This window comes from Lingula anatina, chromosome 10, assembly GCF_051362555.1.
Source record: "Lingula anatina isolate TDL-2025a chromosome 10, LinAna3.0, whole genome shotgun sequence".
Taxonomy (NCBI): Eukaryota; Metazoa; Brachiopoda; class Lingulata; order Lingulida; family Lingulidae; genus Lingula; species Lingula anatina.
Genome location: NC_141776.1, coordinates 5,782,808 through 5,810,571, shown reverse-complemented (window position 1 = coordinate 5,810,571; position 27,764 = coordinate 5,782,808). Strand labels below are relative to the sequence as shown.

The 27,764-nt window shown below is 37.1% G+C and overlaps 4 protein-coding genes across 5 annotated transcripts; 3 read left to right on the top strand and 1 right to left on the bottom strand.

The window, feature by feature from the left end:
• The first annotated feature begins 201 nt into the window (after nt 1-201).
• Nucleotides 202-11,720, top strand: LOC106170182 (coiled-coil domain-containing protein 39). Its single transcript, XM_086997721.1, has 19 exons — nt 202-536; nt 888-1,007; nt 1,267-1,413; nt 1,736-1,894; nt 2,153-2,374; nt 2,764-2,955; nt 3,243-3,346; nt 3,888-4,380; nt 4,592-4,729; nt 5,072-5,188; nt 5,476-5,615; nt 6,086-6,161; nt 6,340-6,499; nt 6,856-6,962; nt 7,392-7,532; nt 7,741-7,803; nt 8,117-8,233; nt 8,540-8,723; nt 11,318-11,720. The coding sequence occupies exons 1-19, from the start codon at nt 450-452 to the stop codon at nt 11,380-11,382; spliced, it is 2,832 nt and encodes a 943-aa protein (XP_086853847.1). The 5' UTR covers nt 202-449; the 3' UTR covers nt 11,383-11,720.
• A 1,356-nt stretch (nt 11,721-13,076) lies between these two features.
• On the top strand, nt 13,077-17,092 carry LOC106176267 (putative methyltransferase-like protein 24). The gene is made up of 6 exons (XM_086997774.1): nt 13,077-13,235; nt 14,324-14,475; nt 14,910-15,041; nt 15,251-15,322; nt 15,879-16,026; nt 16,368-17,092. The coding sequence occupies exons 1-6, from the start codon at nt 13,158-13,160 to the stop codon at nt 16,665-16,667; spliced, it is 882 nt and encodes a 293-aa protein (XP_086853900.1). The 5' UTR covers nt 13,077-13,157; the 3' UTR covers nt 16,668-17,092.
• A 2,796-nt stretch (nt 17,093-19,888) lies between these two features.
• LOC147759446 (putative methyltransferase-like protein 24) lies at nt 19,889-24,334 on the top strand. 2 transcript variants are annotated; one of them, XM_086997779.1, is made up of 6 exons: nt 19,889-19,996; nt 20,978-21,129; nt 21,530-21,661; nt 21,869-21,940; nt 22,529-22,631; nt 23,339-24,334. In XM_086997779.1, the coding sequence occupies exons 1-6, from the start codon at nt 19,919-19,921 to the stop codon at nt 23,636-23,638; spliced, it is 837 nt and encodes a 278-aa protein (XP_086853905.1). In that variant the 5' UTR covers nt 19,889-19,918; the 3' UTR covers nt 23,639-24,334. The 2 variants fall into 2 exon arrangements, with proteins under 2 accessions (XP_086853905.1, XP_086853904.1); XM_086997778.1 differs by having other exon boundaries at nt 22,529-22,676; nt 23,339-24,329.
• A 103-nt stretch (nt 24,335-24,437) lies between these two features.
• Nucleotides 24,438-25,359, bottom strand: LOC147759445 (uncharacterized). Its single transcript, XM_086998235.1, has 2 exons — nt 24,975-25,359; nt 24,438-24,738 (listed from the first exon to the last, which is right to left on the bottom strand). The coding sequence occupies exons 1-2, from the start codon at nt 25,200-25,202 to the stop codon at nt 24,445-24,447; spliced, it is 522 nt and encodes a 173-aa protein (XP_086854361.1). The 5' UTR covers nt 25,203-25,359; the 3' UTR covers nt 24,438-24,444.
• Between the last annotated feature and the right edge of the window lie 2,405 nt (nt 25,360-27,764).

Here is a 27,764-nt window from a genome sequence, read left to right as displayed (position 1 = left end):
GCATATCACGTGACCTAAGTTTTTATATTTTAATTATTTTTATTTTGAATGTTTTCCTTATAACCAGGCGAAAACACAGCAAATGGAAACACAAGATCGAGGAGTTTTCTTCCATATATCTACTTAAATGTAATGTTGGAAAATAAAAACAGATTCTAAACCAAGGCTATGTTATCTCGCGAGATCCCGTAGCAACATCCGGGGCTTGGTATCCACAGCAAACTATTGGATTCTTTCATTCAGCAGTGTGCTATGCACAAATGAGCCTTGCGTTTTACTGGATGGGAAAATATAGAAGTACTTGATTTAATTATATGATATAACCGTTAATGCGCCAATAGAAAGAGCGCTACCCGAGAGTACTAAACTAAGACGTCAAAAGGATTATTATTAACGACATTTAGAAATATAGCACAAACGAGAGGTAAACAATTAACAAGACGACCAAAATGAGCAGCATTCTGAGTGAAATGGATTGGGATGAGGGCTTTGCAGTGCCCGTGGCAAATGCAGAAAACAAGTACCTCGAAGATGAGGTAAGTTCAGTTGAAATGCATGTCAGTTAAAGGTACCATTTATGATTAGAGAATGAACAGCAATTTTTAAGCGACTTATATCGGTAGGGAGAGAGAGACTTTGGAAGATGGATTGCTGTGTATATTTTGTGATGTAAACACGCTAACCGTCTTCCAGTAAATGAGGGGGTGGTGGATTATTTCTAATTTAATGTGCCTTTTTATCCGTTTCATAATTACTCAGTGACAGCATTTCAAATCCATAACATATATATCAGGCAACGACTCCTTTACTTTGTCTATATATAAATTTACAATTGTAAATCATCTGACAAGCTAAAAAGCTTATATGTTTGTTTTCATCTTTTTTAGATAAACAAGAAACAGAAGGCTATTGTTGCTTCCAAGAATGAGCTGAATGACAATGATGACAGAGTGCATGCTATGTCAGAGCACCTGAAGAATGTTAGGCAGGAGTTGCACCACACTCAGGTAAACATGCCCTTCAAGATCTGGTGGTAGCAGAGGAGTGATCTTGTGGAAATAATATCTTACTAGTTATAGATTTTCTGTTGCTTTTTGACCATCAGATCACTGTTTAAAAAAGTAGACAAAGATTTGTCCTGGAATATTTCAGGTTAATACATGTAGCACAAAATCCAATTTCATCAGTAAAAAAAAAAAAATACTTATTCTGTGCAATGTTCATCTTTTCTAAATGAATTCAAACACTTTATTCTGTCTCTGGCAGGGTCTCCTGAATGCCAGAAATAGGGAAACTGAAACTGAAGATCACATGAGCAAAATAGCCCAGAGGGAAATGGGGAGACTGAAGCAGGAAATCCAAAGGTTGGAGAGAGAATATGAAAACTTGAAGGAGCAGAAGAATATATATGAGGTATTGAAAGTGCTTAGTGACATAATTTTTTCCATATCTTACATTGATTTTTCACTACTCATGTTTCATTGGAATGACAAACATTTTAATTGATTAGAATTTATTTTTGATTCATTGTAACATTTTTGTTACAGCTAAAATTTTTTAATCAACAGTTGTGCCAATTTTTCTTTTTTCACATATTTTTTTAGAAATATACAGAAGTTGTACAATGTATTTAAGATACAAATAAAAGTTTGCAATCTTATACATCATTTTCTGTTGACAAGCATATTTTTGTCTAATTTCCTACAGCAAGTATAAGTGGTTTTGTATTTTCCAGAACAACATCTTCAAGCAGACCCAGAAATTAGAGGAGCTGAAATCTCAGATGAATTGGGACCAGCAGGCCCTTGAAGCCTGGCTAGAGGAGTCAGCACGCAAAGATGAGGATGCCATGACCATCTCAAAGTACTCGAGGCAGGACGAAGCCAAAATCAAAGTAAGGTCAAAGTTCAGTACTGTAGGGATTTGAAGTTGTATGGAAATTCTGTGGCACTTTTTTTATGGAAAGACAAGGATTTGTCTTTTCATGGTGAAATGCAATTTTCTTTGATGATTTGTTTTAAAAATTGCTGACTTTATGTTTAATATAACAACATTTTTTAAAAGTTTAGATCTACCAAGAAATTATATTTGTTATTTCAATTAATTTTGAACAAGTTATATGAGTAACTATACTATATTATGTGTTGTGCAGGAATTATCACTGAGAATGGAGCACCTCACAGATGAGGCTATGGACCACAGACACAAGCTGGACCACGAGACCACAGAGACACTTACTGCACAGATAGAGCTGGACAAGACAGCCGAGGAGTTTCGTAAAGCGCACGCTGAGCGTCAAGATCTCATACGGCAGTGGGAGAACACCATTGACCAAATGCAGAAAAGGGACAAAGAAATGGATCTGTTGGCTCAGGTAATGATGTAAACATACAAGATATACTATAAATTCTTTAATGTGATATGAGATCATTTGAAGCCAGCTTAGTTGTAATTAGGTGCAGTGAAATTTAATTTCAGGATGAAAAACATATCACATGTCAGTCAATGAGAAATTTTGATGTCTTGACACCATTCTATTTCAAATCTTTAAACAATTTCCATTGTCTTACTTCATATAATTGTACATAGCATTAGTCATTTAAATGCAGATGGAAGTGAGGCTTAGGTTTTTGGACAAAATTAATTACTAATTGTTTCAAACAGTCTTTGCAATTTCCCTAAAAATGAACTGTTTGTGAAACCGTGTGATTCTTATATGGTTTTATTTATTTATTTTCTGAAATTTATTTTCATATTTTTTAGGCTTTGGCCAAGGTAAAGGCAGAGGTAAGAAACAGGGAAGAGCTGATCAAGGAGAAGCAGCAGTTTCTGGACAATGAAATAGAGAACAACAAAGAACTGGAGAAGAAAATATCCGTGGCTGAACGTCTGGCTGCAAAGAACAGAATAGACTACCAGGAAGCCGATGCTGAGAGGATCAGGTTCTCAGATGAGGTAGTTTTGATTTTTAATTGTGATAAAATGTAGTAAAATTTTCATGTCATATTTTGGACTATATCAGTATAGCCTCCAGGGGGTGCCCCCTTTTGAGAGATATTTGAACTAGTGCCAGCAGATTTATATAGTAAGAAACTAGTTCGTGTGAAAGACTATAATAATTGCATTTAATGTCTATATTGGATAAGATTTATTTTAATTTACCTATAAAGTCAGACATTTGATGGCAAATAATGAGAAATTTGAGGAACATTTTTCCAAACTTTATTGTGTTCTTGTTTTAGTTGGATGCCCTGAAACGCACAGTGGACAGGACAGCCACAGACCTAGAGGGCGCCAGGGGACAGGTGACACAGCTGAAAAAAGACGTCATTGACAGGACCAAGAAGTAAGTACTGCCATGGTTCGGCATGATTTGCTTATTCATTTTTTTTTTTTCAAAAAATTTTTCAAAAGTTTAAAAAAATCATTTGGTATTTGTTAACACAGTATTCTCTAAGTGATAATTCTTTTTAATGTGTATTTGGCAAAATGCCTTCAATTATTGCCTATATAGCATTAAAATTAATTGACCAGACCATACAATATTTTTTTCCTGAATAGAAAAGTACTCCTATTTTGAAGTAAAGAATAATAGATGATGAATTATGTATAAAATTATAAGTAATACCTAAATTGATTTTTTTCTATGAAGTTAGAAATTGGCAATATTTGAAAATTATGACTATATTCTTTAATATGTATAATGAACCAAAAATCATAAAGATTGTGTTTTTCAATTGATTTTTTAACTCAACAAGATATATTTATTTGAAGAATGAGAATTATCAGAATATTTCTACAGGTGATTTTTTTCTTCTTAATTGGAAGTCAGTTTCTGATTTATAACTAGGTTGCTCTTTGGTCATTGATTTTTGTTTAATTTTCAGACTTGAAGAAGCCCTGGAAATGCGAGAACAGCTGCAGGAGAAATTGAAGATCGTAACAGAGTCTGAGCTGAGTGCAGAGGAGCGTGCAGCACGCATGGATGAGATCATGCAAGAAGAAGAGCGCCGACAGAAAGAAATGGACACAGAGCTCAAACGACTGCGTGAGCTGCACTACAAGAAATCCCAGGAGCTCTTTGATGCCAAGAGGAGTGAAAGAGACACAGAGGCAGAGATCCAGGGCAGCCAGGCTGCCATTCGTAACCTGAACAGCAAAGTCGCCAAGCTGGATCACGACTCTCTGAAGCAACAGGAGATCATATACAACCAGGATTTCAACCTGCAGCAGCTTGACAGGCGTATTAATCGCATGCAGGGCGAGCGCAGTAACGAGGAGAAGGTCCACCTGGAGGCAAGGATCAAGGAGTTGACGGACACTCTGGAGGAGAAGAACAGCACCAATGCATTGCTGGGACTGCAGTTGAAGAGACTGCAGGTAAGGACTTGTATTGTGTAAGCAGGCCCTTAGCCAGGGGGGTTAAAAAAGTAATTTAGATCAAAGATTTTTATATAATAAAATAAAATGTAGTAACTTTGACCGATTTTTTTATTTTTTTTGCTGCTCTTACAACAACTTTTTATGTGGTCCCTTCTTCATGTGACTGTTATCCACTGGACAAGACTTTTAAATTAAAATTTATTTCCAGGATGACATCCGCAGAGTGGGCCGTGAACTGGACAAAAGCACCAAGGAGAAAGCAGACATGACCAGCAAGATAGAGGAGCTGAACCTCCACAATGACAGTTCACAGAGGGAGCTCAAGAGACTCACTGGGGTGAAACAGGTGAGCAGGGGGGACAGAGTGGGGTTTGGTGGGGTGGTGGAGGGCTGGGGGAGCAGGGGGGACAGGTCTTTATAGAGGGGGGTAGGTGGTGGTGGGGGAGCTGGGGGGAGGGACTGTGTGGGGCAATATGGTGCTGACAGAATTTAAACTTGAAACTGCTGGGCATTATGTGGTGGTTATAAGTAGGTGAAGGATCTAAGATTATCAGAGCTGGATTCAGAATTGAAAAAAATATATTTGTTTCGTTTTTCCTTTCTGTTATTAGATTGTTATATGTTATATGCAATGAATGGACTTCTTGATATAGCCATTTTTCTCAACAAAATCATTTTCCTCTTACAGCAAAAGATGGTGGATGACAACATTCTTAAGTTGGAGATCAAGCGGCTGCGGGACATGTTGTACACCAAAGCTGACGATGTGTTCACATTGGAGAAGAGGAGACTGCAGTTGGAAACTGTAAGTGGATCTTAACATTATTTTGCATCTGGGCTCAATTTAGCATTGTTTTTAATGGTCAGTGGTCAAGTGGGTAATTTTAGACTTAATCTGTCTGTGATAGATGTGGTGAGATATTGTATATTTGTTTAGATTTTTTTATCTGTATTTGGTTTAAATTTGGCAAAGAAGTATGAAACCCTGTTTGTCAGAGACTGAGTGGTATAGATACAGGCCCATATGTATAATTTGTCCGACATGAACTGTATTGTTCACATATAAATATAAATATAAATATTTATTTTTAGGCGATGAAAGAGCGTCGTGGTGAGATAGACATCCACACAGAGATGTTGACAGCACAGGTGAGAGCGGCAGATGAGGAGAGGTCACAGATCAGTGCAGAGCTCCACGACAGGATAGCCAAGATTGACAAACTTAGGAAAAGGTCAGTTATCTCTGGACAACATTATGATAGACAGGGTGCAGTAACTGAGCCCCTAGTGTCAGATTGTGGTGTATATGGCTTTCTGCTCGGCTTGTCACAATTTTTGTGTTTAAAATGTTCTTCATACGTGATTGCATGATTATTAATTTTTAGACAATGTCAGTAATCAGTTAGTATGGGAAATTAATGAACAAATGAAATTAAAGTATTAATATAAGTGTGCAAACAAGCAACTTGTCCAGTTGTTTGTGTTGAGAAAGATTTGTGACACTACCTGGGATGAGCTTGCAACATTTTGTGTCAAATTATTTACAGTGGAAGAAATTGACATTATCTATATAATAAATTCGATTTATGAATTAAGTTCTACTTTTTATACAATGAGAACTTGATCACTGCATGTTTAAAGATACATAAGACCCACATCACTTCTTTGCCCTCCGTATGATAAAGTTTTCTTCGTCATCTAGATATGAGATCCTGATGGTACAGATGGCGCCACCAGAGGGGGAAGAAGAGAAATCCCAGGCATACTACGTGATTCGAGTAAGGAATTTTTTTTCTTTTTTCTTTTTTTTTTTTCTTTGCACCATGCACTGGTAACTGTGCTGGTAGATATAAAATATTGTTTTCTGTGATGTCCTTTGAAAACAAGCTTAGATTTTACAACAGAGATGTGTAGTACTTATCTTATTATTCATCTTTTGTCATTGTTTATGAACAGGCTGCCCAAGAGAAGGAAGAGCTCCAGCGTACAGGTGACGACCTAGACGCCAGGATCAGGAAGGCTGAGAAAGAGATCCAAGCCCTGGAGAATACACTGAGGCTGATGAACGGGAGGAATGAACAGTACAGAAAGAGCTTTAATAAAGTCACAGATTCCAGTGAGTATTTGTTGTCCATGAACTTGTGTGTAAATATCTTCAACTAATTCACTGAGTTCAGTTAAATTTAGCAGAAACTGTGTTGGAGTGGAGGGGTTGAGGGTGGGGGGTGGGGGTGGGGTGGAGACACAGACTCCGTGGGTACTTATGCATGCAGTTACAGGTAAATTTAGCTAGTTGAATGTATATCATAGTAATTTACACCCTGAATATTTTGAAATAATATTTACATTTATAAGTATTTATAATAATACTTTTATTAAAAAAGTTCTATTATTGATGCTTAGCATTTTGTTTGTCCCATTGAATTGAGTTAATTTTCATGTTTAATTTAATATTATTGTACTTTTTTCAAGGTGATGACATGGAAGAGAAGGCACAGCTAGAAGAACAGATGAGGGCTGTCATGGATAAATACAAATACAAGCGTAGGCAGATCAGAGAGCTTCAGGAAGATTTACAGGTACGAAAGGGCACGTGTGTATAGCCTTTATAAATGGCTATCCATTAGTATCATTATTTTCATGAATATTTATTATTTATTTATTATTTTTTATTTTTGTGTTAGATTTTTTGACACTGTCCTGGACACCAAGCATTGATCTTTAGCCCCTATGAAGTCTTGTTAGAAACAGAGCCCTTCAATCTACAATGCTTGAATTACATTTTAAATTCTACTTATGACATAAATACAATTAAACTAACATTGTCATAAAATCCAACTCTGACCTTGATAATAAATGCTGATTCCTTCTTTTGACTTTGATAATGAATGCTGTGACCTTCTGTTGACTTTGATAATGAATGCTGTGACCTCCTTTTGACCTTGATAATGAATGTTGTGACCTTAAGTTGACCTTGATAATGAATTTGGTGACTTTTTGTTTGACAGACAATGAGCCACAACCTGGACACCCTGACCAGGGACGAAGACGCCTATATCGAGATGATCCAGGACAAGCAGAACAAGATCCTCCAGTTGAACAAGGAGATGGATGAACAGCAGGGTAAACTGGACAGAGTCATGAAACAGGTCATTATTATTATTATTATTATTATTATTATTATTAACATTATTATAAAATTAGTGGTGATTGTAATGACGATAATAGTGCTTTTTATAATGATAATGGTATTGGTGGAATTGATTATAGTAATTTTTAAAAATAATAATTAAATACAAATTAAATACAAATCACTTATTTTATCATAAAGTATATGTCATGTTTTATTTTATACAGAATGTAAGATATGCCAGGGAAATAAGATCTGCTAAGAAGAGCAAGGGAGAAGTCCCAGATGAGGTAAGGAGTTCTATAACAGGGCCCATAGGTCTAGCAGACTATATATTGTATATTTCTAATAGACGATTAAAATTTGTATGGTTAAAAATTTAAGAATGCCAAATTGACAGTTACAGACAAATGTTTCCTGAGCCATATCAGTGGTTTTTGTATATTTACAGAAAGAAGCAGATATGTATTTGTTTTGAGCAATGAATTGTGAGGGATGTTTTTTTTTTTTCTTATGTATATTTGCCAAAAACAGTGTTATTACTCAGGTTGTTGTTCTGAGCTATGTAACCTAACTGTACTCTTTTGTTTTGGGTATTTGCAGAAAGACATGGACATCCGTGAGATGCGGGAGTTCAACAAGATGGCGATGAAGCAGGTGGGGGAGGTGACGTCTCAGTATCCAGACCTGGCACAGGCGGTCAACCTCTACTTCACACAGGTCAGTCATGGGACCAGTGCCTGCACGCACACGTGTGTGTGTGTGTGTGTGTGTGTGTTTGTGTGTGTGTGTGTGTGTTGGGTGGGGGTGGGGGGATGAAAGAGAAAGGAGAAAAAGATCGTGCCCACTTTCCAGGCTCAATAATAAAACTTTGTGAAATAATATAAAAATGTAGCATATAATTGGGTGTTGACAATTAAATTTTTGAGGAATAATTTAAGGAGCATTTTTATACTGTTGATTAAATTAATCAAAAATCATTATTGTCTGTTACTGTATTTTAAACCAAGTGTTCATCATTTCCAGGCCAATCTTCCCCCACCTCCAGCCGGTGGTATGGGCAGTCCATTTGGTTCCCGCCCGTCCAGTGCCAGAAGTAGCCTGTCCTCCGTCCGCAGTGGCTACTCCACCCCCAAGTCTCCAGCCTCCCAGACATCCAGCCAGGGCAGACCAGCTGCAGTGGACATAGGGGCAGGACTTGCCATTGGAGGTGAGATGGGGGCGTCTGTGGAATGATATCTCTGTCTGCCTATATATTGCCCATGCTCACCTCTGATTCTGCATAGAAGTCGCTGAAGACCTGTTGCCATATGAATTATTCTTCTAATTCCAACCTATTCCAATTTTCCTTTTTTCCTCAATTTTTTAACTTTCGTTATAACAGACTTAGCCATTTAAGTTGACAGTTTTCTGATTTAAAAGAAATTATTATAATTATGCAATTTCATGCGTATGTAGTCTTTAGTCACTAAAGGCCTTTTGACATATATTGCTGATGCCAACTCTTTCCGTTTTTTTTTTTTTTATGTACAGACACAGATGTGTCTGTACATATAGCCGTCACCTGCGTCTGTCGTCGCCGTTGCCGTTGCCGTTGGCGTGCACTTTTACCGATAACACGATAAGTGGAAAACGGTTTTACATTTTGGCTTGAAACTTACAGAACTGATGAATATTCATAATACGCAGGTCAAGTTCGAAAATCAGCATGATTGGGTCATTTTTAGGGAATTTTATACTGTTTTTTCACTTTTTTCAGCATATAGACAGCACTGATAACACGATAAGTGGAAAACCATTTTACTTCTTGGATTGAAACTTTCAGAACTGATGAATATTCATAATACGCAGGTCAAGTTCAAAAATCAGCATGATGGGGTCATTTTTAGGGAATTTATGCTGTTTTTTCACTTTTTTCAGCATATATGTAGCACCGATAACACGATAAGTGGAAAACCATTTTACTTTTTGGCTTGAAACTTACAAAACTGATGAATATTTATAATCCGCAGGTCAAGTTCGAAAATCAGCATGATTGGGTCATTTTAAGGGAATTTATGCTGTTTTTTCACTTTTTTCAGCATATATGCAACACTGATAACACAATATAAGAAAAACAGATAGGCCAATTGTCATTATACTCACAGGAGTAGTCAAACTAACTAAAACGCAGGTTGAGTTCGAAAAATCAGCATAATTGGGCCCTTATTTTAGAAGTTTTGCTGTTTTTTCACATTTCCTCAGATTCAATTCTTAGGCATGTTAACAGTCTCATTATTTAAATAAAAAGATAAGTAAAAGTGTTTGTTTGATATTTCCTGCATCTTTACAACATTGTTAATTGATTATGTAAAAATGATGGTAAACTTGTTATCGTGTATTGTGTAATAAAGTGTCAAAAATGGAAATAAACTCATATCATTGCAGTTTGTCAGATTCAATCATCCACTATGTTCAGAATTTCAGAATGGAGGAAATTGGACATTTAACACTGTTCTATTGATATTTTTCCCATCTCATCAATTTTCTTAGTTGGTCATATAAAAATGGCAACAAACTGTTTATTTTGTTTTATGTTGAAAAAGTGTTAAAAATGGAAATAAACCCATTTCAGAACAGTGCTGTCTTGTTTACATTTTGGCATTTTTAAGATGTGACTTTGAAGTTCCATGAGCCTGCAGACCTTTGCTAGTCACATTTTCTGAATATCCATTATACTGATATTTTATGATTAAAAATTGATGGTCATAATGCTGTTAAACATTATGTAATATTGCATCAAAATTTGAAGAAACCCCTATTTTGGGCACTGCTCCCATGATGACCATTTAAGAAAAACCATGTCACTTACTGTTTTCAAACTTACAGGAAAGAAACATAGGGCTGAAATACAGCTTCAGTAGGCAATGCAGTCTGTTTGGTAATTTTTTCTGGCAGTTAAACAGTTTTTTGTGAAAATTTAATTTTTCACATATTGGCATTTTCAAGGTGTGACTTTGAAGTTCCATGAGCTTGCAGACCTTTGCTAGTCACGTTTTCTGAATGTTCTAATTGGCTTCTTTTTCTGGAAGTTATACATTTTAGTGAAATATTCATTATTATCATTTTGGCATATTCATTATGGGACTCAGAGCTCCCATGGACATGAAGCCGAATGGTAATCAAATTTTCTACATGTCCATGCTATTTATAGTCAATAATCAAAAATTGGTGATAATTATTCTGTAATTTATTATGTAATGTTACATCAAAATTGACAAAAATCTTATTGCACTGCTACTACAAACATTATGAAAAGAGAACTGTTACTTATAATTTTTTTTAACTTTCAAGTATGATTTTTAGGATTGGCATGCAGTTCAAATTAGAAAGCCAGCTCAATTGGGTTATCATTTATTATTGAATTTATGCAATTTTGTGTGAAGTTCTCATTTTTCTCATTCTGGCATTTTCAAAGTGTGAACTTGAACTCCCATTGGCCTGAAGCCTTATGCTTGTTACACATTTTACTTACATTGGTATTACCTGTTGAGCATAATTAAAATTTGATGTTGAATTTGCAGTTAAGCATAATGTACTTTTGCATCAGAATTGACAGTAGTCTATTTTGTGCATTGTTATTTTCTGCTTTTTGTCTGTACATTTGACAGCTTTGCTGCCTTGTTTTTTTTCCAAATCGTTTTTAATATCTGTTGTGGTGGCAGACTAATATCTACTGAGTTAGAAGAAATTTATTAATATTATTATTATTATTATGATTATTATTATTATACACTAATGACTGTCTTACCCTTTCTATTTCAGGTGTAGGCGGTAGTCCAGCAAGTTCAAGAGCATCTTCAAGAAGCAGTCGTAGCAGCAGACGATAACCTTGGCAACTCTTATACACGGGATATTCACCATTTTCACACGACTTTGAATGTGCGTAGTCGGTCTTGGTTGGGAGGGGGGGGGGGTAAATTTGGACATTTATAACACATTGAACATCATGCTGGAGAAGATGAAGAAGTGTGATGCCTTGATGTGATTATCTGAAAAAGTCGATGATAATAATAATAATAAAATGTCCATCAATTTTGTGACCTTGGATAGCAGACTGTGATATGTTATTTACTTTATGTAAGGTACAAAACCAATTGTTTTTACGTTTTACATTTAAATTGTATATATTTATCCACTTGTAAATATTTGATATATATATATATATATATATATTTCATTTACAAATGATTCAGTAATGAAAATAAACTATTTATCAACCTTCGATACTGTGTTGGTTATTTTCTTTTTTCGAAAAATGAAAAAAATAGTTCCTTAACCTCAATGTGTCTTATTGGCTGTAATAAGAACAAGTACCACTGACACTTCGCAAGATCAAGTTGCCATGCCTGTCTTTATTTTTTTTCTTTAAGCTAAATCAAAGTTTGCAGCCGAGGTGGGAAGAAAATTCATGGCAATATAAATAGCATTTTAGTTTCAGATTTGTGTCAGGTTCAAATACAAAAAGAATTGCAAGAAAGGGGTTTCATCACATTCAAATCCGTCAAATAACGTTTCAATATCGCTTTAAAAGTATCCAAACACATCGTTAAAGAATTGTCAGGAACAAAGATAGCTTTAGAGGTGTAAGTGCATGAGGACGTCTCATGCTGCTAAATACTTCAATTCATTCTGATGATTTATTTTTTCCTGATTCCCACAATGAGGCCCATATACAAAAGAGATATACATGCACTTTAAGGCGTACTGTGCTCTATAGTCTACTAGGAACACAGAGCGTTCACTGCTGTTTTACAGGATAAAAACTTTTAACCCGGTTTTTCATCACAGTATACCCTTAACACTTCTTTCTACAAACTGAATGTAATGTAATTAATACCAGATCAAGTAAAATAAGACGGTGGATTAAGGGTTGCCTCGCTTTGATCCGCAAATATAATATCGATGAGATGCACAACTTTGGGACATGTTCTCCAACGACGTGGGCCCTGTCACGAGTATAAATGACCGATGGTTGGAGAGCTCAGCAGGTCTTCTTCTGAGATATTCCACTTTATGATGACACCCCCATGCTTATCAAAAAAATAAAAAAGAAAAAAAGAAAGAAAGAAATCAAATACAGTGTATGTGATATGGAGGCACATTTCTTGGTTTTGTCTCGTGAACTTTGATATAAAATTGACCTTTTTGTGAGCTAAAAAGTAAGGAGTTTAGGAGCTATCCGTAGCTATAAAGCTAAAACACTCCTTCGTTACATAATTTGTGTCGTTTTCATCTATAATTGACATAATGAGGGTGGAATTATATGGATCTTTACATTCGCTGTTTGGTAGAGGTATGTATCGTATAGCTTTCATTGCTATTTATTGCTATTAATTTAATGGTAAAAATTGTTATTGATTTAATGTTAAAATTTAAAGTTAAAAATGTTTATATTTATTATAATGGCCATTCAGTGACGTAATTGAAGATAGACCACGATGAAGATTTCAACTCTCTCTCTCTCTCTCTCTCTCTCTCTCACGGAGGAACACGGAGAACTGTTCTGAGACAAGTCGAAATGGATCTCAGAAAAAAGTGCTCTGTGTGTGTTCATTTTTAGCCTTTTTTCAGATTTTCAACGACATCCAAATCAACCGTGACAATGCCAAGGGTTCCCGTAAAGATTATCATTGTAGGAGTAACAATCACCCTTTTTGTATGGCAGTTTTTGCTGAATGATGTAAGTGGTAGGCAAAAATGTATATTTTATTAGCTTGGTGAACTTATTATAATAATATAATTAGTAATCCTATTACATGCTTGAGTGAGCGGTCATTCGTATGAGCCAATAAAGCATATTCTGATTACGTTAGTATAGAAATCTGCTTTGTTTTCATTCCTTCTATTGATACAATGTTATAGCAAGGAGATTCAAGGGAAAAAACAATTTAGTAATGTAAGCTTTTTCTTTTAAATATACACTTTGAAACAAACGGACGAAAATAAAAATGGAATCGGTCTCCATGAACATCTTACGTATAGATATTGACTCTGTGCCTTGCGGTCATCGCGGTTACCAAGTTATTAAATCATTCAGTGCTGATATAATACTCTGACGCTCGAATAGTAAAAGGAAAAAAAACGATATCTGAAATATCCCATATATACGACTACACACGTGTCTTCAGTTTAAGGTTTTATCATTCATTTAGTTTATTTATTTATAACTTATTTCTACAATGTATAAGCAGCAAGGATTTTGTAAATGACTTTTAATGGATTTTTCTTTAATACATGTACAACATTTTGTCCATGGGTGGTAGCATTAATCATCATTCCCTATAATACGTGGTGAGGAAAAGTATTTTAGGACATTTTATGTACATTTTTGTCAAGGATAAGATTAATGGAGGAAAGGAAGGATGTCCTTGAGTAAAAGTTTTTTTTTCAACAAAATCAGTATGGTTTCTGGTGGGAGAAGAAGTAGATATACACCACCGCCATCCCCATCCCCCAAAAAGTGATTTTTTTCGCTTTCAATGAGGATTTCAATTCTCGGTACAATCTCCCTTACAAAATTGAAATGTTTGCAGCAACATTACAGCAATATTGCTGCAAACTAAAAAATTGCGGCAACGAGTTTGCAGGAATTTGCAAGAAATTTTTATCGCTGCTAATTTGCAGTCATATTGTAGCAAAACTGCTGCAAATTTGCAAGAAAGAATTGCAGCTTGCAGAAATATTGCAGCAAATTTACTGCAAATTCGTTGCAATATTACAACAGGCCTGATATTTTGCTAAGGGCAACTTTTTGTTATATTTGACTAGAGAACGTCAGGAAGCAGGTCAAGATATGCGCACCCATTCTTTGCTGGTCTGGACGTCGAATTCATGTATGCTCCCGTGCCTCATCATAACGATGAAGTTCCGGAGGGGACAGACAAGGAAGTGCTGGACCGCTTTGAGATTGATCTATATAGGTGAGTTTGGTCTCTCTCTCTCTCTCTCTCTCTCTCTCTCTCTCTCTCTGTGTGTGTATGAGCGTGAGTGTGTGTAGGCCTGTAGCCAGCAATTGCTAAAGGGGTTTCTTTTTCTGGAAAATGTGGACCTTTTGTCATGAAACCTTAGTTTACCTAGAGCGAATTTACCCAGAGTGGACCTTTTCCCAGCAAAAAGGGGGGGGGGGTTCTTTCGAATCCCCGAACCCCCCCCCCCCTGTTTTAAAGGGAATTTATTGAAAGAAAAACAAAGAATTTACAGAAAACTGCAGTCATATAGCACAGCTACAGTTTTACAATACAAAGTTGAAACGTGTGTATTTTTTCATTGCAATTTATAGTACATACTCTTTTTCCAATGATACTGAACCATACACAAATAACTACAGTAAAAGCTTGCGGTATTGTATTTATAGATATTTACTCACTCAGCAGTACGACTGTCGACAACATGTGCGTGCTGGTAGCAGGTTTGACGGAGGGTGGGAGGTCTGTTTGGATCCCCCTTTTCAGCTCAAGCAAAACTCCTGTCTGGTTTATTCATTCGGGTGAGTATCATCTTTTTATTGTAACCATGTTTATACACAACTGAATGTGTAAGAAAGTTAAGTTACATCTAAATTTTGACTGCAAATGAGACTGTGTGGAACTGCGAGGCACTCTGTTACTGTTAGTAGAAGATGTATGGATGGATCTTGAAGCAAATGCCTTTTTTGCTTGTTGCATTCTGTATATATATCTCTTTCTATCTTTATAGGATTAAAAACAACTGGTCTTTTGATGACTATATGGTTAAAGCAGGGTGTGAAGTACATTCATTCGATCCCACGTAAGGTCATCTTCCTGCCTCTTCTCTCTCTCTCTCTCTCTCTCTCTCTCTCACACACACACACACACACACACACACACACACACAGGCAACAAAATATATAACTCATTAATTTTATTAAGCGTTTGAAATTCGTAATACACTCTTAGCCATATACATCATTTAATGGTACAGGCAATAAAACTCACCTTTCGGCAATGTTACCCTTATTAGTGCATTGAAGCGGATCGATAAGGATTGGGCCACAGACACGGTCTATTTGAAAAAGTACTCGAAAAGAGAGAAAACTGTCGCTCGTGTTTCTTTTAAATATTTAGTACTGCAAAATACCCTGCACTGCAGGGATTTATAGTCCGCACAATCTCCCTAAAGTTTTAACTGTTGAACCGAAGCTGTAACTGTCAACCATTAACTATCCTTTTAGACGCTCCTGAGAATATTTAGAAAATAGAATCCATATCCAACAAGAGAAATATAACAGATTGTCATATTTAATTTATAAAAACTAAAAAAAAAACACAACAACCCTTTAACGCTTGACTTGTTAAATCTCCAGGATAGGGCAGGAAGACCACGTCCGCGTGCCCGGAAACATCTTCCATAACTTGGGCCTTGAGGGATGGAACGGTAAAAAACCCATACTTGGAAGACGACGGCCGGTGAATACGCTGGGAACTATAATAAAAACGCTAGGACATGAAAAAGTTCGTACTACCTTAACTATAAGATCTGCGATATACATTGCTAGGTTTATTTGATTAGGTGAACGATCTAAAGGCGCACTACTTTTTGCAAAGTGTTTCCTTGTGATATTGGATCTGGGAGCATTCAGATTTCGACACACCCCCTCTAACAGCTAGGGGTAATTAAGGGACCATTCCCACAGATATTTGGATCGACCTATCTCCTTGGAAAGTCTCATTGAATTGCGATCAACTTAACCGGCTTAAATGCCCGACTTTGTTTTTGTTTTAAATACTTTTCGTAAGCGCCAAATATCTACTTTTAAAAACATTCTTAACCTTTTTCCCGTTTGCAATTTCAGAGAATTATTGACGTTTTAAAGTTCGACATTGAGTTGTCAGAGTACACGGCTGTGCCAGTAATGCTGCAGGAAGAAAGTCTCCGCAATGTGAAACAGATGGCAATGGAGTTCCATATTCGCGTTAGCAACACACCTCCCACTTTGGAACAGATGGGCTTCCTGAAGGGGCTTAAAGAGGCGGGATTCAGAATTTATTTCTCACGGGACTGGCATCCGACACGCGAAAACTCTACTAGAACGAACAGAATGCTAGCCAATGTATTGGAGGTGCAGTTTGTCAATGTGAATTTTGTTCAATAAAGGGATAACAACTTTTTACGTGAGATTCAAAATTCCACAATAAATACATTTTAAGCAACACACAGATTTATAATAAATTCCATTTTAACAACAAAACGGCGATTATCACAATTATTCTGAAATCCGTTGCGACCACGTGGACCGCCATAAAAGGCCACCCTCCGAAATAATCTCTTAAGGTCGCAGATGATCCGCATGCTAACTGATCCACGGACTAAATATTGCCGACCTCACTTACAAGCAAAGCCGCTTAATATCTTGGTGTCCCCGCCTCCACACGGATTAAATCTCGGATTCAAGGTATCCTTGGTTGATAATCGGATTTCAAGGTACCTCTGGATGATAATAAACCATTACACTAATAATAATTCAATGATGCATCTCTCATTATGCTGATTGTGCTGACAATAAATATGTCATTGTAAGTCAAATATATAAAACATCGGTGTTCATATCTCTCGTTGCTATATATTAGCATAGGCTACTCAAAACTTTTATCGTTAGTTAAACACCTTTCTATTTTGAGGTGAGAAAGCAATCGGTATGAGGCGTACTTTCATCCCTGAACAAGATTTTACCATGAAAATTGGAATAGTTGACCTCTAGTCTATGTGCTTCAATCCCGTGCCATCATTTTTGTTATGCCCCTATTTCACACAGACCACGAATCCCACGAATCGCCAGGAATTGACAAATTTCAGGATTCGTGGTTGAATCGCACTTGCTCCTTCATGGCTTGCGACGTGCGTCTTGCTCAACGTGCGTCTGTCTGGCTAACTCCGTGCGAGGGGAGCAAGTTACGCTTGCGGCCTCGCTGTTCGCAGGCTATTTGTAGAATCTTTTGGACATGTCCAACATCCTCCGTACGTGCTAACGGGCTGTCTGCGAACTCGAAATTGCGTAAGGACTTGCGTGGGACGTGAGATTCTGCGCAAAATTTGGACGCAAACAGCCCGTAAGAGCCCGTACGGCCAGTTGTGACCGAGGCTTAAGCCTATAGAGAAAAATTGCTGGCAGGGTTTTGGGGTACTTCATGATGTCATAAAATGCCGTTAATACAGTGTTAGTGGGTGCTCAGGTAAAGGTAAAATCGCAATTATGACGTCACCCGTAAGACCATGTGTAAATGTTAATTAATTTTGTCACTGAACACTGAAGATTAATCTGTTATCCAAAAGAATGTATGTAAGTCAGTAATAAGGGTTTTTTGTCAAAAGCTTACAGTATTGATACAATAGAGAAAAACATACTCGTAACACCAATAATACATGTACACTCGTGTAGAATCAAATCTTAATATATATATATATTGAGACTCTGTTATAATAATAATAATAATAATAATAATAATAATAATAATAATAATAATAAATATTATTATTATTATAACAGAGTCTTGCCATTACAGAGTCCTGTAATTATTATTATTATTATTATTATTATAACCACAACAACATATATTTCATATACTCTAATCATATTCTCAGACGAGGTACACCAATGCACCAGTTGCTTTGTTTCCAAGGTTATTCGGCACTTGTGCAGTATGCTCATAACTGAATTAGGAAACCTTCGCAAATCGAAGACCAACATATGTATTAAGTTGGTGGCCATACTGTAAAAGTACCTATTATTCTGTCTTTGGCTGAAATAATTTTTGATAACCTTTTCCCTGCTTTTCGCCAATATTTAATATTACAATATCCAAATTTCGCAAAAGAAAGAGTACATAATTGTCCCATCTTTTCTGAAACAGTTTCCTCAACTGAGAATACTTTGTCTTTTGCACAACACATTGTTTCTTGACGAAGGCGCCATTTTTCTGTAACTTGGGCGTGGTGCCGTTAGAGGGCGCCTTCGGCGGTGGATTGGACCCTGTGAAGTTGTTTCCGTGTAAAACTGGGGCGAGATCGTTGGCATCGAAAACAGAGATAGCGTCCTGAAACGTATAGATAAAAATGATTGTACGAAAATGATAACACGTGCTGGGCAGTTGATTATCTATTATCTATTTTATTTGCTGCCTCAAAACTCTAGAGTAATTTGTCTTGAGTTTTAATTGTCTGAAGTTTGGTATGGAGTTCTCTCTCTCTCTCTCTCTCTCTCTCTCTCTCTCTCTCTGGCAGTTGATTATCTGTTAACATGTGCTGCCTCAAAACTCTAGAGTAATTTGTCTTGAGTTTTAATTGTCAGAAGTTTGGAGTCTCTCTCTCTCCAGCCGAAGGTATGGGCAGTCCATTTGGTTCCCGCCAGAAGTAGCCTGTCCTCTGTCCGCAGTGGCTACTCCACCCCCAAGTCTCCAGCCTCCCAGACGTCCAGCCAGGGAAGACCAGCTGCAGTGGACATAGGGGCAGGACTGGCCATTGGAGGTGAGATTGCGACGTTTGTGGAATGATATCTCAGTGTGCCTATATATTGCCCATGCTCACCTCTGATTCTGCATAGAAGTCGCTGAAGACCTGTTGCCAAATAAATTATACTTTTAATTCCAACTATTTCCAATTTTACTTTTTTCCTCAGTTTTTTAACTTTCTTTACACAAAAGAGATATACCTGCACTTTACACTTCTTTCTACAAATTGAATGTGATGAAATTAATACCAGTTCAAGTAAAAGAAGATACCGGTGGATTAAGGGTTACCTCTCTTTGATCCACAAATATAAAATCGATGAGATGCACAACTTTGGGACATGTTCTAAAATGACGTGGGCCCTGTCATGAGTATAAATGACAGATGTTTGCAGAGTTCAGCAGGTCTTCTTCTAAAATATTCCAGTTTATGATGAGACCCCCATGCTTGTCAAAAGTTTTTTATAATTCATGTCCTTTTCATCTATAATTGACTTCATGAGGCTGGGAGAATATGGAATTATATGGAACTTTACATTCGCTGTGCGGCAGAGGTATGTATCGTATAGTTTCCATTGCTTTTAATTGCTACTAATTTAAAGTTAAAATCATTATTAATTCAAAGTTAAAAATTTAAAAAGTTTAAAAAGTTGATATTTATTATAATGGCCATTCTATGTATACGTGGTAATTGAAGACAGACCAGGGATGAAGATTTCACCTCTCTCTCTCTCTCTCTCTCTCTCTCTCAAAGAGGAACAAGGAGAACTGTTCAGAGACAAGTCAAAATGGATCTCAGAAAAAGGGGTTCCGTGTTTATTATTATTATTATTATTATTATTATTATTTTTATTATTGCCTATTTTTCATATTTCCAGCGAGATCCAAATCAACCGTGACAATGCTACGCGTCCCAGTCAAGATTATCATTGTAGGAGTGACAATCACCCTTTTTGTATGGAAGTTTTTGCTGAATGATGTAAGTGGTAGGCAAAAATGCATATTTTATAATCTTGGTGAACTTATTATGATAATAAAATCGTGAATCCTGTCACACGATTAAGTGGGCTGTGATTCGAATGGGCCTATAAAGCATATTCTGTTTACGTTATAATTTAAAAACCACGAAAATATAGAAATCTGCTTTGTCTTATTCCATCTGATGATACAATGTTATTGCAAAAGGGTTAAAAAAAACCCTTGGTTCTAGTTTCTTTCAAATTTGAAAAGAAACAGACGAAAATGAAAATTGAATCGGTCGTCATAAGCATCTAACGTATAAATATTTGTATTATTCATTTGACTTTGCTTGGCGGTTACTGCAGTTACCAAGTCATAAATCATTCAGTATCAATATAAAAGTAAAAGAAAAGACGATATCTGAAATATTCCATATATGCGACTACACCCGTGTCTCTATTTTTTATCATTCATTTAGTTTATTTATTTATAACTTATTTATATAAGCAGCATGAATTTTGAACACGATTTTTTATGGATTTTTCGTTGAGGTGGTACATGGACTAACGGGGCATTTTAGGGTATTGTATGTACAGTATATATAGTTCTTTGTCAAGGAAAAGATTAATGGAAGAAAGGAAGGGTGTCCTTGGGCAAAAAAATGTTTTTTTTCAGCAGCATTAATATGGTTTCTGGTGGGAACGAGAGGAGATATACACCACCGCCATCCCCATTCCCCAAAAAGTGATTTTTCCGCTTTCAGTGAGGATTTCAATTCTCGGCACAACCACCTGTAAAAAAAAGAAAAGTTTGCAACAACATTGCAGTATTATTGCTGCAAACTAAAAAAAATTGCGGCAACGAGTTTGCAGGAGTTACCAATAACTTTTTATTGCTGCTAATTTGCAGTCATACTGCAGCAAATTTACTGCAAATTCGCCGCAATATTACAACAGGCCTGATATTTTGCTAAGGGCAGGTTTTTGTTATATTTGACTAGAGAACGTCAGGAAGCAGGTCAAGATATGCGCACCCATTCTTTGCTGGTCTGGACGTCGAATTCATGTATGCTCCCGTACCTCATCATAACGATGAAGTTCCGGGGGGGACAGACAAGGAAGTGCTGGACCGCTTTGAGATCGATCTATATAGGTCAGTTTGGTCTCTCTCTCTCTCTCTCTCTCTCTCTCTCTGTGTGAGTGCGTGAGTGTGTGCAGGCCCGAAGCCAGCAACGGCTAAAGGGGGATTCTTTTTCTAAAAATGTGGAGCTTTTGTCATGAAACTTAAGTTTACCTTTGTCCAGCAAAATGACGGGTTCTTTTGAATCACCTCCCCCCTCCCCCCTCCCCTGACGGGAATTTATAGAGAGAAAAACAAAGGATTTACAGAAAACTGCAGTCACATAGCGCAGCTACAATTTGACAATACAAAGTTGAATCGTGTGTAATCGTGTGTATTTTGTCATTGCAATTTCTAGTACATACTCTTTTTCCAATGATACTGAACCATACACAAATTACCACAGTAAATGCTTGTGGTATATCATTTCCAGATATTTACTCACTCAGCAGTATGACTGTCGACAACATGTGCGTGCTGGAAGCAGGTTTGACGGAGGCTGGGAGGTCTGTTTGGATCCCCCTTTTCAGCTAAAGCAAAACTCCTGTCTGGTTTATTCATTCGGGTGAGTATCATCTTTTTATTGTAACCATGTTTATACACAATTGAATGTGTAAGAAAGTTAAGTTACATCTAATTTTTGATTGCCAATAAGACAGTGTGGAACTGCGAGGCACTCTGTTACTGTTAGTAGAAGATGTATGAATGGATCTTGAAGCAAATGCCTTTTTTGCTTGTTGCATTCTGTATATATATCTTTCTATCTTTATAGGATTAAAAACAACTGGTCTTTTGATGATTATATGGTTAAAGCAGGGTGTGAAGTACATTCATTCGATCCCTCGTAAGGTCATCTTCCTGCCTCATCTCTCTCTCTCTCTCTCTCTCTCTCTCTCTCTCAAACAAACACACACACACACACACACACACACACACACACACTAACAACAACAACAACAAAACCTCTTTACTTTTATTAAGCCTTTGAAATCCATTTTAAAATCTGCACTACACTTTCAGCCGTATACATCATATTATGGTAGGCCTACAGGCAAGGAAACTCACCTTTTGGGAATGTTACCCTTATAAATGAATATAAAGCGGATTGATAGGGATTGGGACACAGACACGGGTCATTTAAAAAAGTACTCGAAAGGAGAGAAAAAATGTCGCTCATGTTTTTTTTTTTATTTTTTTTATTTAGTACTGCAAAATACCCCACACTGCAAGTATGGAAGGCCCACATTTAACTGTTGACCCGAAGTCGTAACTGTCAACCATTAACAATGCTTTTAGATGCTCTTGATAAAAATTTGAAAATAGAATCCATATCCAACAAGAGAAATATAACAGATTGTCATATTCAATTGATAAAATTGAAAAAAAAACAAGAAGAACAATCCTTTTTACGCCTTACCTGTTAAATCTCCAGGATAGGACTGGAAGACCACGTCCGCATGCCCGGAAACATCTTCCATAACTTGGGCCTCGAGGGATGGAACGGTTTAAAACACATGCGTGGAAGAAAACGGCCGGTGAATACGCTGGGAACTATTATTAAAACCCTAGGACATGAAAATGTTTGTACTACATTAACTATAAGATCTGCGATATACATTGCTAAATTTTATTGTATTTTATTATATGATTTGATTAGGTAAACGATCTTATGGCGCACTACTTCTTACAAAATGTTCCCTTGTGATATTGGATCTGGGAGCATTTAGATTTAGGGACCATTCCCTCAGATATTTGGATCGATCTCTCTCACTGGGGAGTCTTACTAAATTGCGATCAACTTAACCGGCTCAAATGTCTGTCATGCCTAGTAAAGCTGCTAGGGGGTAATTATCTTTACCCTAGCTGATTTGGTCGGCGTGACAGATATTTAAGCCGGTTAAGTTGATTGCAATTTAGTGAGACTCCCCATGAAGTTAGACCGATCCAGATGGATCGATCTAGACATGTGAATCCAGTCTTAGACATGCCCCCTCTAACAACTAGGGGTAATTTTCTTTCGTGTGCTCTTTCCTTAGCTTCTCGAGGCGTGTCAGACAATTTACTCGTAGCTGATTACACTGACTGCACTTTAGCGAGAATCCCCGCAGAGTTGGATCAATCCAGCTGGTACGATGTCTGCTTCGGAATGCTCCCTTTGCTTTTGTTTTAAATACTCTTCGTAAGCGCCAAATATCTACTTTTGAAAACATTCTTAACCTTTTTCCCCTGTTTGCAATTTCAGAGAATTATTGACGTTTTAAAGTTCGACATTGAGCTATCAGAATACACGGCTGTGCCGGTAATGCTGCAGGAAGAAAGTCTTCGCAATGTGAAACAGATGGCAATGGAGTTCCATATTCACGTTAGCAACAAACCCCCCAGTTTGGAACAGATGGCGTTTCTAAAAGGGCTTAAGGAGGCGGGGTTTAGAATCTATTTCTCACGAGACTGGGATCCGACACGCGAAAACTCTACTAGAACAAACAGAATGCTAGCCGCTGTATTGGAGGTGCAGTTTGTCAATGTGAATTTTGTTCATTAAAGGGCTAACAACTGACTAAATATTGCCGCTTAATTTCTTAATGGTCTCCCCGCCTCCACACGGATTAAATCTCAGATTCAAGGCATCCTTGGTTGATAATCGGATTCGAGGTACTTCTGGATCACAGTAAACCCTCAATTAAACGTACTTTCATCCCTGAACAAGATTTTATCATGAAAATTGGCATAGTTGACCGCAAGTCTATTTGCTTTAATCCTGTGCCATCACTTTAGTTTAAATGTTTTCCTATAAGGTTATGAACTCCTGCAGATTTTGGTTTAACAAAGGCATTGTTTTAATTTGCGCTGTTAACAATAAAATTCTAACTTAAGGCTATAGAGAAAAATTGCTGGGAGGGTTTTTAGAGTACTTCATGATGTCATAAAATGCCGTTAATACGGTGTTTGTGGGTGCTCAGGTAAAGGTAAAATCGCAATTATGACGTAACCCGTAAGAACGTGTGTAAATGTTAATTGATTTAGTCACTGAACACTGAAGATTTATCTGTTATCCAAAGGAATGCATGTATGGCAGTAAATAAAGGTTTTTTGTCAAACGCTTACAGTATTGATACGTTGACGAAAAAATGCTTGTAACATTTACATATAGACTCGTGTGGAATCAAATCTTAATATACAACTTTGGTCAAAAAGGTTGTCCCACCTTCAATATCATGTGCTTTTATATATAAATGGTCACAACACAGGTGAATATTGTTATAAATAGTGACATTCATTTCAGATACCATAACTAACATGATTAGTGGGACAGAAAAAAAAACAAACTAGCCGTTAAGATATCGATATTTAATACCATTTATTCACATATATTACAACTGAATTATGAAACTGAAATGATTTTTGATAACTTTTTCCCTGCTTTTCGCCAATATTTAATATTACAATATCCTGAAACAGTTTCCTCGACTGATAGTACTTTGTTTTTTGCACAACACGTTGTTTCTTGACGAAGGCGCCATTTTTCTGTAACCTGGGCGTGGTGCCGTTAGAGGGCGCTTTTGGTGGTGGATTGGATCCAGTGAAGTTGTTTCCGTGTAAAACTGGGGCGAGACCATTGACATCTAGCACAGAGATAGCGTCCTAAAACGTATAAATTAAAATGATTGTACGAAAATGATAAAACGTGAAACCGTGCTGGGCAGATGACTATCTGTTTACACGTGCTGTCTCAATACTCTTTTAAAAGTAATTTGTATCTGAGTTTTAATTGTCTGAAGTTTAATTAGTAAAGAATCTCTCTCTCTCTCTCTTTCTCTCTCTCTGTGATTGTGTGTGCGTGTGTGTGATATTTTAAGCAACCCAAGCCCAATACTCACAAATACTAGTTTTCCGACCACTAATCCCACCAGAAGACCAGCAACAAAAGCTATCAGATTCGTGAGGGGTGTCCGCCATGGCTTCTTGTAGAGAGGCGAGTTGGGGCCCATTTTGGCCTCCTCTTTGTGTCTGGTGACAAGAACCGAAGTGTGGTAGGAGCTGTCCATCTTTGAGTAATCCCGTGCCTGTAAAAAGTGATCTTTATACACACTACAAGCCTGTTGCATTGAACGCAAATGCCTATTTGAATCGGTTACTTTTACAGGCTCTTTATGTTATATGATTTCCTACACAAATAGGTATAATATTTGAAATGCATTTGTAATACATCTACTTTATATCTTTATCTTGTATGACACACATTTTATGTACATCTTGGTACTAAGTCAGTCTTATTCTACTTCCATAACTTCACTTTATATCCCTGGAGTCATTCTATGGTATTTTTCATATTAGACTACATATAATTGTTAGACCTTAGCGTCTTCGGAATTTTATACGACTATGTCTATAATAACTGATCCGGAGGGAGATCAGTAGATCCCACTTTTCCCTGTGTTCCCTTCAAAATAAAAAAAGACAAAGAAGTAGATATATAGATTACTAAAATTTAAATAAAGAAGTACAAAGTAACAAGCGACAAGAAAAATCAAGCAATTTTTTCGTCCCCGTCCCCAGTAACACGTTTACCAGAAACTCCTCTCACCATATTCATGCATAAGGGTGCATTCCCAGAGATTTAGATCGATCCATAGATTAAGATTTAGATCGACCTAACTCCCTGGAGGTTCATGCTAAATTGCAGTCAGCCGAGCGAGCACCATAGTTAATTACCCCCTTACAGCTTTTAGTAGGCGGGACAGACGCTTAAGCCGGCTAAGCTGACAGTAATCTAGTGAGACTCCCCACAGGGATAGATCGTTCTAAAATCTATGGGAATGGGGTCTAAGATGCCAGCAGCACATGCCGCATACATAAAACCATACTGCAGTACGTTAATATACGGGCTGATTCTCAAGGCAATGAAACTGTAATTAATGTATTTTAACTACCAGTACTGAGAGAGCAACTGCAGACAGGAGAAATTGTGTTTTATTCTGGTTGAAAATAACATGAGTTTGAAAGTAAACCCACTTGTCTGGGGACCATCTCAAAATTCCCATGGTTTCAGCTAAAAGTTTTTTTAAAGTAAAAATGGGAATTACCTGATTTAGTGCAAAGCAGTGGCGGATTTAGGGGGTGTCAGGGGTTTTTGACACCCCCCCCCCCGCCCCCTTCGATTTCTGACTCTAAAGGTCCCCTCTTCAAATTAGAATTTTGACTAGCTGAATCATAGTTCTAAACCGTACTTAATGTCACCGTTCGTCCTCTAAAAAAACAAAAAAGTTCGGGACCCTTCAGCGGGCCCCAAACCCCAAGTCAAGGGGGGGGGGGGAGGTCAGCTGCCCATACGCGGACCCCCTTCAAATATTCATGGATCCGCCCCTGCAAAGTGTCGCGATTCAGTCAAGCGTAAAATCTCTTATGTAAAACTATATATTGTCACTTATCAGTATGGTTCGACTGTATCTTAAAAAAGCTATATTTTTTATATAAAAGCTTACCTGCCCTTATCCACAAGTGCCTCGATCTCGAGACGTCCTAATTCAGCCCTCTACTGGGGTCACAGGTTGATTTTTCGCCAGATTTTGGAAATTTCACAGACACCGGTATGTCTTTGGCTAATTCATGAAACAATTCTCTGCCACTGGACTAAAGTGCGATCCTGGTGGAGGCTATTGTCATGCAAGCTAGGCTCTCAAAACTCCAAAACTCTTACAACTTTTGATCTCTAAATTATATTCTGACTCCTATCCTATCCTTTCTTTACCTAGTCCTGGCCTATCCCATTATCTATATACAGTAAATGTAAGCCTAGCTACCAGCAATTTCTCTCTACTTTTTTATCACTTGTTTTAGCGGGAGGAACACGCATACCAGCACAATACGTGTATATAGGCCAATAATATACTAACAGCACGTATCACATCTATAAAACCGTGACTTGCACAGCAGCACATTTTCGTGTCTGACACATACGGGTTGCTGAAAGGGACCATGAAAATAATATTGATGGCATTTTTCGGCTATTGAGCTAACAATGCCAGGGAACAGTGTGTTGAATGCAAGTTGCAAATAATACGGGTATTAATATAAACATGCTGGTTTCAAAACTTCTGACCTCAAAATTCCTCACGGGCTCCTACATGTACCTTTATTTACACTATTTTAATGAGTGAAACAATGACTGATAGGTATAAAATTGTGTATAATCTTCTTCGAGGTTAAAACGATTTTGAATGGGTCCTATATACAGTATATTGTTTATAGACACAAGCAAAGCAATCCCCCACATTTAATAATAATTAATTATTATTATTAATATTATTATTAACATTATTATTATTAATCGATGAATGACAGTTCTGTTTTCCTCTAATTTCATGATATAAAGCTCTCTATCATTGGGCGTGGCCAACTGACGTCGCATGTTGATCCTTGTTGTACATTTCAAGGGTTGATTTACACAAGAGGGAGACTTATAATCCTGACAGAGTTGTCATATAAGTTATAACCACGACACCAAAATCTGTGATTGTTTCAACCACAGTGACGTAAACTAGGTGACAGTTCGATCCACAGTCATCAATCCACAAATCGATTTATTCACACCGCACCGCAAGCCATTCAACAGCGTGTCACGTCTCACGCTGAGTCACTTTGCTGGATCTAAAAATAGCAACACGAGA

Coding starts and splice junctions, on each gene's coding strand:
- LOC106170182 (XM_086997721.1), top strand. CDS start 450: ATGAGCAGCATTCTGAGTGAAATGGATTGGGATGAGGGCTTTGCAGTG. Junction 6,963..7,391: donor AGCTTCAGGAAGATTTACAG/GTACGAAAGGGC, acceptor TTTGTTTGACAG/ACAATGAGCCACAACCTGGA. Junction 7,533..7,740: donor TGGACAGAGTCATGAAACAG/GTCATTATTATT, acceptor TATTTTATACAG/AATGTAAGATATGCCAGGGA.
- LOC106176267 (XM_086997774.1), top strand. CDS start 13,158: ATGCCAAGGGTTCCCGTAAAGATTATCATTGTAGGAGTAACAATCACC. Junction 15,042..15,250: donor TGTCTGGTTTATTCATTCGG/GTGAGTATCATC, acceptor CTATCTTTATAG/GATTAAAAACAACTGGTCTT. Junction 16,027..16,367: donor AAACGCTAGGACATGAAAAA/GTTCGTACTACC, acceptor TTGCAATTTCAG/AGAATTATTGACGTTTTAAA.
- LOC147759446 (XM_086997778.1), top strand. CDS start 19,919: ATGCTACGCGTCCCAGTCAAGATTATCATTGTAGGAGTGACAATCACC. Junction 21,662..21,868: donor TGTCTGGTTTATTCATTCGG/GTGAGTATCATC, acceptor CTATCTTTATAG/GATTAAAAACAACTGGTCTT. Junction 22,677..23,338: donor AAACCCTAGGACATGAAAAT/GTTTGTACTACA, acceptor TTGCAATTTCAG/AGAATTATTGACGTTTTAAA.
- LOC147759445 (XM_086998235.1), bottom strand. CDS start 25,202: ATGCAACAGGCTTGTAGTGTGTATAAAGATCACTTTTTACAGGCACGG. Junction 24,739..24,974: donor TGGTCGGAAAACTAGTATTT/GTGAGTATTGGG, acceptor TATACGTTTTAG/GACGCTATCTCTGTGCTAGA.